Source organism: Diabrotica virgifera, chromosome 8, assembly GCF_917563875.1.
Source record: "Diabrotica virgifera virgifera chromosome 8, PGI_DIABVI_V3a".
In the NCBI taxonomy this organism is placed as follows: Eukaryota; Metazoa; Arthropoda; class Insecta; order Coleoptera; family Chrysomelidae; genus Diabrotica; species Diabrotica virgifera.
The window spans coordinates 41,910,040-41,921,134 of NC_065450.1; the positions used below are offsets into that span (position 1 = coordinate 41,910,040).

At 31.5% G+C, this 11,095-nt stretch overlaps 1 protein-coding gene across 1 annotated transcript; it reads left to right on the forward strand.

Moving 5' to 3' along the window:
- Positions 1-501: 501 nt before the first annotated feature.
- On the forward strand, positions 502-7,254 carry LOC114336399 (transcriptional regulator ATRX homolog). The gene is made up of 3 exons (XM_028286755.2): positions 502-1,385; positions 5,282-5,343; positions 6,306-7,254. Exons 1-3 carry the CDS (start codon positions 866-868, stop codon positions 7,188-7,190), a joined length of 1,467 nt encoding a protein of 488 aa, XP_028142556.1. The 5' UTR covers positions 502-865; the 3' UTR covers positions 7,191-7,254.
- Positions 7,255-11,095: the final 3,841 nt, after the last annotated feature.

Here is an 11,095-nt window from a genome sequence, read left to right on the forward strand (position 1 = left end):
CTGCTTTACTATTTTGACCAGCTTCTTATCTTCCACACATCCGAACCTAAATGACTTAAACTCATACTCTCACCTTTTCTATAGAATTATCACAATACCGTTTTAGCTTTTTAAGAAGCAAATGATATTTTTACACAATCAGTGTGAAACCAATTATTGCAAGCTCCACTGCAGCCCATCCATAATGAGACCAGAATTTTGTTTACAATGATTTGGTTCAGATTCATTTAATAGTTTCTGTTATGAATTAACGTCTTTTTTCTCCGAATCAATATTGCACTATCTATAGGCACTTCAGACTTTCTCAAAACAAGCAGTTCTAATAAAAGAACATAACATTAATTTAATCAAAATATAATTTTGCATTTTTTCATTTTTTGCACTGTTTCTCTAAGGTTTCTCTATATAACCTCAATCTTCTTTTTACAACTGACAGTTATGTAAAATTTATATTTTTGTGTGCGACTAGGGCAACCAGTGATCACTGAGGGCGGCCATATTTTGCTGTGGTTTCCGGGCTTGGCTACACTCTCCCTGGACGCACTCTGGTTTTATTATGCAACTGCATCCAACCCGAATAGCCAGTTATGTAATTATGCTTAAGGCCGATTAAAAAGAAGATTCATTACATATGTGCGTGTAGCTAACCTAACAATAAGCTTTTTCACTTTTTCTTTTTTCATCTTATCATCGAGATGTTTGGCTTTCATGAAATATAATATAAAAAAGGTTTATTTGTTATTATAATTGTAGCAGCGAATATTTGTAGTTGTAAACGCGTGTATCGTCAAAATTAGATTTACTTATAAATGAAAACTAAACCAATGTTATGACCTATTTTTGAACATAATAGACTTAATTGACCATGGTCAAACGCAAGACTGTAAGTGATAGCGAAGATGAGCAGAAGCCATCAAAAAAATCCAAAGCCTCCACAAGTGAAGCCCTAAACCCAAACACGCCCTTTAAACCCCTTATAATAAAAAAAGAAATCCAGGAAGATGAGACTACAATTCAGCCTAAAGCTACACCAAAAGTGAAAAAGAAAAAAAAAGAACATGTTTCATCAAGTGATTCTGATCAGGAAAAAGAGAAACAATCCACCATTGAATCCATACTGAATGAAACAAAACGTTTGGTGTTATCTACTAAGAAACCAAAAAAACCTAAAAAGTCTCAAAAACAAAATGATGCTAGCAAATTAAATGAGTCGTTTACAAACAAAAATCTTAAAACAGAAGCCTTAGACTCATTTGAAAATTCAATTGTGCAAGATGAGGAATCTGGTGATAACCTCAGCAATGAAGTAGAACCTGTAAATAATGTGCTAAATGGTGAGAAGTCTCCTAGAATTAGCATAAGCGACAAAAACGAGGATGACAATTGTAAGTATCTACAATTAATGTTTAATTTTAACCTAAAAGTGCACAAAACGGAATAAAATATACAGTATACTCCCTCTATAATGAACACGGGTAGGTATTATGAGGTTTCGCTTATAACCCTATAGACCCTTTTCTTCTATGAACGTCGATAATAATTTCAGTGACTTTTGAATAAGCTTGTCTGTACCTTCATAAAGCATTTCCTTTAATCACAATTAAGCCAAAACATCACAAACTCTGGACTACCAAATGCGTGTCTGCATATCAGCCAAAAATATGTGTTTACTACTGTACATCAAAAAATTTACTACCAAGGTCTCTGTTACTGAATATTGGGACCGTGCAAGTTCAGCAAAGTGACACCTGGTTTCTACACTCTGCAACTTTATTCGCACTTTTAATTATATTGGCCAATTCTATTAGTCCGGTTACTGGATAATTGTCAAGGCCATAGTCCAAAAAAATAATAAGAAAAAATAAGATTCAGATTATGTTATTAAAACGTAAAGAATTGTATGTAGTAAATAAAATTAGTTATTAAAATGCAGTACTGCAAGCAAAATACAATTAATTAAATTTACCTTTATATAATAATTGCATATCATATCAATATTGTAATATTGTGGAGCAATATATAATTTTTCTTCTTCAACGACAGTAGGTATGAAATGTACTTCAATTTGACAATTTCAATTGACAATATGAATTATTTAAGACAGTTGCAATATTTCTCCGCTATTCGCCCACGATCGTTTCTCATCTCCCTTCCAAGTACTTGCACACCGCGAATATCACCAAGTACAGGGCAATCTATTTAAAACTTATAAAATCAGCTAAAAAATTTTACTATCAAAATCGTCTGAGAAGCTCTAAAAGTGTTGCAAAAGAAACTTGGTCCATAATAAACAATCTTCAAAATAAAACTCACACAGCTCAAACATTTTCCCTTCCAGACCCAGAAAATCTAAATGAATACTTTGTTAATGTAAGTAAAAATATAACATCAACTATTGTGTCACAACAAGATCCCATTTCCTATCTCCCCAATTCAAGAAAGGTCTCGAATTTCTTTATAAGACCGGTTGATAAATCTGAACTGATCCAAACAATCAATAGTATCAAAAGCAAATCTTCATGTAGTACCGATGGACTATCCATAAAAATTTTCTCAAATCTACCAGACAGTGTGTTGGGAGTCCTCATCTCTCTAATTAATGATTATTTTGAGAAAGGTAAATTTCCAGAGTGCCTAAAGACGGCCATCATTATTCCTCTTCATAAGGGTGGTGAAAATATTAATTATAGACCTATTGCATTACTACCAGTACTCTCCAAAATTATTGAGAGACTCATAAAAGCCTGACTTATGACCTTTCTCGTTGATAACAATATTTTATCACAAAATCAATTCGGCTTTTTAAATAATAAATGTACCACAGATGCCATGTTTTCTGTACTACATGAGGTTTATCAAGCATTAAACAATAATCTGCACACTGCCACTGTTTTTTGCTTTTGAAGCCAAAGCTTTTGATTGTGTAAATCACGACATTTTGATAAAAAAACTAGTACAACGGCCTCCTGTATTCAGATGGACTTACCCAAGTTTTTATTATGTATTTTGGCCCGTAGAACACGAATTTTTTGGGTAACAGTTGATCCGGATGTCGATAAGATTGTTATAAACAAAGAAGTTGAGGAATTACATAACAGTGATTTGTCCCAAAACAAAACATGTTTTTGTATTTTTTGGGCCATTCTAACCAAAAAATGTTCCTACAAGTTTTTTCGTAGGATGCATAGTTTTCGAGATAAACGCGGTTGAACTTTCAAAAAATCTAAAAATTGCAATTTTTTAACCCGAATAACTTTTGACTAAAAAATAAAATAGCAATTCGGCTTACCGAATTTGAAAGTTCAAGTCAAATTCTATCGGTTTCGAATATATACATTGCTAAAAATTTATGTGTTTATGGCTAAAAAAAGCTATAAACACATAGTGTTTCCCGTGCCTAATACATGCGTTTACATGCATGCTACGTGGAAATAGCCTCGCTTGCACTTGTACCTACTCTACCTACTCGTTCGATTTTAAATGAGAAATCATTGAAAACATCACTCCAGCACTAGGTGTTTATACTTTTGTTTAACAATAAAATAATAAATTTTTAGCAATGCAAATAACTAAAACCGATATACTTTGACTTGAACTTTCAAATGCGGTAAGCAGAATTGCTATTTTATTTTTTAATCAAAAGTTATTCGGGTACAAAAATTGCAATTTTTCGATTTTTTGAAAGTTCCACCGCGTTTATCTCGAAAACTATGCATCATACGAAAAAATTTGTAGGAACACTTTTTGGTTAGAATGGCCCAAAAAATACAAAAACATATTTTGTTTTGCGAGAAATCGCTGTTATGTAATTCCTCAACTTCTTTGTTTATAACAATCTTATCGACATCCGGATCAACTGTTACCCAAAAAATTCGTATTCTACGGGTCAAAATACATAGAAAAAACTTGGGTAAGTCCATCTGAATACAGGAGGCCGTTGTACCCCCCTGGCGACAGGACTAAAAACTTGAATGCATGATAGTATAAATTATTTAAAAAATTTACAATTCATTCAAATGAATTTCAATTCTTCAGAATGTTTTTCTATTAGTAGTTGAAACTAGGTATATTTTGGTTAATAAAACCTTTAAGAGCATAGGCGCAAAATTTCGGGCCAATGCTTTCTAAATGCATTCATTTTTTTCGAATCCTGAGAAAACTAATTAGTATTTTTGAAAAATTTAAATGCAGAATGTAAGATTACATTATCGAGGGCCAAAAGTCCCTGAAAACCTCTATAGTGTTTATTTGAATAAGTTACATTGGTCAAAAAATAAGAGAAAATTGAGTGTAATTTTTAATTTTAAATATCTTATGTAAAATAAATTTTTTGAAGTTATACTTCTTTTGGCGCTATTGAGAGTAAATTTTTATTATTCTGCACAGACAGTATGGACTTAATTGCTAAATCTTTCAGTTTATGTAGATATGTATCAGCGCAAATAAGGTGCAAAACGAATATATTAGCGTTTTTAGTACTTAAATATATTTATTTATTATAATTTTTGGGTCTTTGGATTTGTCTTCCTCGGGAGTAAGATAATAAGTATTATTAAAACATTTTTATTTTATACTTCACTTGATCTATTTCTCACTGTGATTGTAATTAAGTCCGAAAAGCAATGTAAACAAAGCCGTGGTAGGTCATTAGTAGAGCATTCAACTAGAGATCGAGAGGTCCCACGTTCATATCTGGACAATTCATATTCTTTTTTTTTAATTTTTGGTGTTGATTTAATAAAATTTTTTTGAAAGTGGTAAGTATTAACATTAGTTTAATATTTAAATAAAATACAAATAAACCGTTTAAAGTATATTTATTTCGTTGAAATCATATAATATTAGTATAACTTCTTACATGTGTACAAAGAACACACACATTCTTTTGTTTATTTTGGGACTTCGGTCCTCAGTAATAATATAATCTTTCATTCTGCGTTTAATCTTTTTCAAAAATATTTACTAGTTTTATAAGGATTCTAAATGTTGATAATAATAGATTGTAAAATTAATATGACACAAGGTTGATGTTAAAGAATTCACTTTAAGGGAACAGAGATACCCTGCTCAAAAAAGGCAGTTTGCCCAATGAGTGATTCAAACCAATAATCGATCAGATGCTGTTTTAGTAAGATTTAGATAATAAATGTTCAGATTTTCCTTGCTAAGTCGGTTCTATAATCAGTCCAATAATTAGAGCAGCCATCCATAACAATTTTTAAATGGTGATTACATTAAGACTGTAAGAAGTCACTTTATTTATACTACATTTTTATTTTAGTGATGGAAAAAATTGAGAACAAAGTCCAAATTCTTCAAAACATTCACGTATCTCCAAATAAAGTAAGTATTTTTTTAAAGGGCTTAAGATTCTTATTCCAAATTATTTTTTAGAATAAATGATTTGTTTTAGAATTATTGTTGACTACAAAATAGTTACTATACCCTGTTTTTAAACTAGGTGAAGTTAACTTAAAAGACATAAGTATTCACTTCAATAATGTCACTAGAAAAATATCCAGATGCATCTTCTTTTTTGTTTGATCATGTTGGCCTTCAGTAGTAATCCATAAATATTATATTATACTATGGTTTGTTTTTAAACCAGGAGGAGTAAACTAAAAAGACAGATTCACACCCAAGAAAGTCACTCTAAAAATCACCAAATACATCTTCTTTTTTGGTTGATCATATAGGCTTTCGACAGTAATCCATAAATCATCGGTGATGTGACAATACCTCCTATCTGCTTTTTCATGAATTTTGTAAGAGAGATTTCAAACTTGTTTTAGGGTCACGTTTAGGGTTTTCATATGTAAGTTTTGACTTGTTTTGTAGTAAACAAATAGTTGAATTTACTACAAATAAGTCAAAAAATATATTAAAACAGGAGATGACCCTAAAAAAATTTGAAATCTCCCTTACAAAATTCATGAAAAAGCAGATAGGAGGTATTGTCGCACCACCAACGGAGTATTATACTATACTAATATGTATGTCGCTAAAGAGTTCTAAAAATAACTGGAATAAATGAAAACAAAAAAATTATAAAAAACACATCAGAATAATCAACGGGATTACTGACTTTTTCAAACGTCTTTTACCATTATATATAAGGCTAAAAATATGTAGATATTTTAATAAATTTATAAAAAAAATGTGATACAGTTATATACACTGTGTACATATCTTAGTATAAATAACAGATGTTGTTTTTAGCCCATGTGATACAATATGAAAAAAAGTTCAGATTTTTAATCAAGTATCGTCAACGTAAAATACTAACATACTAAATTTTTTTTCAGACAAAATCATCACAAGAGTCCCTTAAGGATTTATATCCCAATATTAAAACGAGTCCTATTAAAACAAAACTTAAGTTGAAGAGTTCTTGTGACGTTTACATGTTAAGAATCCCTAAAAGTGTAGATGCTAATGGTCTTTTGAATGTCAGCATTGATCTTGAAGGAAAAAGCAAAGTAACGATAGGGGGTCAAAAATTTGTTATACAACATACATCGAAAATACCTGATCCCACATTTGTTTTAAGTACAAAACCCCATTTGATTGAATTTAAAAGAAATTTAGTCATGGAGAAGTACGTAAAACCTAACAAAGGTCCAAATATACCAACTATAGAGAAATCTTCAGTACCACTACCAGGTACATTGAAAAATCGCCATCCTCTATTTGGTTCCAACTTTGAAGACAAGATACAGCTTGATGAAGCTGTGGAAAAGAAGCTCCTTGATGCTATTGAGAAACTATTGAATCCCAAGAAGAGTAAAAAAGATAAAAAAGCAAAAGAAGACAGGAGGTCACTTACCAATAGTACCATGCTGCCAAATGTCACATCCTCTCAAGATTCTTTTAGTCCCAATGTTAGCTCAATTTCCCCAAAGAAAAAAATAAAAAAGGAGAAACGGCAAGTTGAAACAAACAACAGTGAAATATTCAATGACATATCAATGAATGACGTTTTTAACCCTGATGACTTTATACCTCCAGCAAGAAAAACAAAAATAAAAAAAGAAAAACTAGATCCAGTTCTCGATAATATGTCTAATGACCAAGAAGAAAATGCTGAGAGTCCTAAAAAAGCAAAGAAAAGGAAAATTAAAGAGGAACCTGTAGATTTTAGCCCGCCGAAGAAAAAGAAGAAGAAAAGTGTAAAAGAAGAATATGGATAATTTTTATTTGTATGTTAAAAATGTTTTTATACAAGAACTGAGTAAAGTTTACTAAAAATTTTTATTTTTTGTTTTATTTACATCATCATCCAACTAATCCTATTCTAAGAGTATTTATAAAGTCCTTTACCCCTGCCGCTGGTACGCTCATGGTCGTATCCGCAAATAACTGTCCTTGCAGGCTTTTTCACTCTTGAATCATTTTTATTGGAGAGTACCGCCGCCGTAACAATGTTTTGAAAATATTCCTAGGATTTCATATTTTTTATGGGTATAACATGCTATAAGTATTTGTTTTTATTATATTTATTGTTTTTATTATTTAATTTAACGTAAGATTATAACTTAATTCTTGTTTTCTATTTCTAATGTTTTTATTTAGTTACGTTGAATATTAATTTGTTTTGTTGTATAATCCACTTCGCAATAATTATGTGATATCGTCGTCAACACAAGAAAAACTCGGTAACTCCATTTTCCTTAATTTTTCAGGAGAGCATAAAAACAGTAACATTAGAAGAACGTATAACTCCAACATGGGTTCATAAAATAAAATATGGAAAACCATGTAACTCCAGCGATAGTTTAAAGTAAAGCAACAAAAATCCCTTTATTTTTAATTCGTACAAAAAACATTTATTACCCAATTCAACTTATTTGATCTTACTTCATTACAGATGTAAAATTAGAACTTAAAAACCTCTATGTCACTCCAAAAAAACAAATCAAATCAACGGCAATAATCACTTAACTGACTTAACAGAAAATGCGCGGGAGTTGCGTGTTTTACTAACATAATAATATTTTGACAAGGGACATACCTGCGTTTCTAGTATACATTGTAAAATTAGAAATCTACATTTAAATGACTTATTATTTGTATGATGGCTAGAATAGGCGATTGGCTAATGTAATGATGAGCGAGACTGGTCTTGGTCTTGCAGCAAGACCAAGACCGCTGTTTGGTTTGCAAGACCAAGACCAGGTATTCAAGACTAAGACCGAACGTTGCAAAACCAAGACCAACCTGCAAGACTCTTGAACTTTTTTGCGAAATTGGTTTTTTATTATTTAACTTTATTTTTTTAGTTCAATATGTAATATATACTGACATTGTAATAAACCTTAAACAATATCGAATTTTTAAAATACATACATACTTAATATTTTGGTTGTATTTTTAAGTCGTTTTGATTAAGTCAAACGGTTTGCATTTTCTCAACCTTCAAAGTGTCCAGAAGGCAAGTTTTCAAACGGCGACAGTACAAGGACAATTGAAATTACTTGTAAGACAAAAAAATGTAATTATAGATAGGGTAATCCATTTAAAAAAAATGCCATTAAAAACGGTTTTTATGTACCAGTAGTTTTCGCTTTTTTGTCTAATAAAAATACTGACACTTATTTCAATTCTTTTCGCATAATCGAGGAAAAATATAGGTCGTTAAATTTAAAATCAATACCAAAAAATATAATAGATTTTGAAAAGGGATTAACAATGCTGTGAAAGCATTGTGGCTGTGTGCTGTGAAAGCATTGTGGCTGTGTGCTGTGAAAGCATTGTGGCCTGAATAAAAAATAACTGGTTGTCGATTGTAATGTGTCAAGCTTGGTATCGCAAAGTCCAAAGCTTAGGTTCAGTTTCTGAATATAATGACAAAAATTCCGATACTGGGAAATTTTTAAAATTATTTTTTGGATTAATTTTTTACAATCAACGAAAGTTGGAAGTTGAATTATTTCTCACTCAAATAACAAAAAATGCAATCGAACGTCAAAAAAAGGGGAGCACAATCGAATTTAACAAAAAATGCTCCGTATTAGACTGTCGTATTAGAACACATTTCATGAAAAGAATACTGACGACGTCGTTTCTGTAGTACCCAAAAATGACATTTAAAAAACCGTATATGTAGAAACAGAAATAAAATTATTCCTATGACAGTTCAACAGTTTCCAGTATAATAGATTTTCCGCCATATTTGTTTCTAATTGGAACTTAAAAGCTAAAAATAATGAAATTTTTTTGAGTGATACTGGATTCTTCGGAAAATGATTTTCTTTAATTTTTCTATTTTCAGTTATTCCCTATTATGAACAGTTTCCGAGATATCGAGCTTTGTCACACTATACAGCCACCCTGTATATGCAGAATGTTTACTAAGTATGTGTACAAACTTTATAGGTTGAACGTTCATATGAACTGAAAATAATTTTTTTTAATGAGAATTCAGTGTTCACGTTCGATACATCATTTCAATAGGAATTTTACATCTGGTTAAAATTAAAGGTTTTTTTAATTTTTTTTCTCCACATAAAAACACAGTTTTGCTTTTGCCTTGTATATAAGTAGGTATGTATAATTAAATAAAGCGCGTATTTCCTCCAAATAAAATAAAATGTAACTAATAACTTTTTCTTTTTTCTTCTTTTTTTTTCTTTTATATCATATGCTATTGAATGTATAAAAAGCAGGTTGTGTCTCAATTCAACTTAAAATTGAAATTTGAAAATAAACCTTTATATTTGAAACATACTTTTTAATGAAATAATTAGGTGAATGTATAATGTTAAAATTGGTATCCGTTTGAAACTACAGTCTACATTCTTTTAAAATTTTAAAGCAAAAAATATAGTTTCATTCTTCACATCTTTATTTATTTCAATGTACATTTTATTCGAAATTGTTTGGTTCAAGTTATTACTATCAAAAAAGCAAGACCAAGAGCGGCTAGTGCAAGACCAAGCTTGCAAGAACAAGACTAGCCTGGTCTTGTTCTGCTCATCACTAGGCTAATGGATGGCAGTAAAATCTCATTTTAAGTTAAAATTGGAGTTACGCGGTTTTCTTGTGTCGACGACGATATATTTGATTTAAAATTAATTCAATTTTTTTTTAATTGGGCAGCAACGTCAACTTAGATCTCTGGCGTAGATAATGACGTGCAACTGTATCAATATTGTACGGACTGTACATAAATATGTCCCCACTATTCGCTACTGCATGCCAATGGAACGCCAAATACAAAACATGAAAACGTGTTACAGAAAAAACTTATGTGCTTACCTTTAAAAGTTACATCACTAATTTCAAAAAGTAAACAAACTCTGTAAAAGTTGCAATTTTAGAGCGAAGGTCATACGCTTTTGTCAGCTAATCTCTCATGGTGTTGCCAATACGTACAATCGATCGCACTGGAAATTTTGATCCTTCCTGTCCATTGTATCCCCGGTCCAAACCATCCGCGGTCTCCCCTATGTTTCAAAAATGACTTTCCTGAAAAGTGATACTGTTTCGATTTTCTATAAAGTCTCGCGGTTATAGAAAACTATGTAGTGATGCGCATCATAAGGTGTTGCTTCCAGATAACACCTCTAGCCTCTTTTACTCAATTCCTATCCTCACGTCCGAGAAGTGTGACCCGCATCACATGGGTGAACCCCGATAAACCTGAGCAACCCTACTGGAGACTGGGTAACCAACCCCAGTGGAAGGTGGGGTCAGGGCTGACGAAGAAAGGAGAAATTGTCCTCCGAAAAAGGGGTTGTGCAGTGAGGTAACACCCCTCTCCCGTAAACAATTTTTACGTTACGGAAAATTCACAATTAGCCGAACGGTCTTTTTGTCGACGACTTGGCAAACGAAATAAGGCTAATGATATTGGATTATTTACTTGAAACGTTCATACGCTTTAAACTACAGCGGACATGAAAGCAATCACACTTTTAGCGTAGGGTTCATACTAAACAAACGTGTAAAATCAACGGTCATAGCTTTCGACCCAATAAGTCCAAGAATAATGTAGATTGCGAATAAGGTGCAGATTATTTTTAACTACAGCATTATCAATGTCCATGCTCCAACTGAAGATAAAGAAGACGAGGAGAAAGATCTATTTTATGAG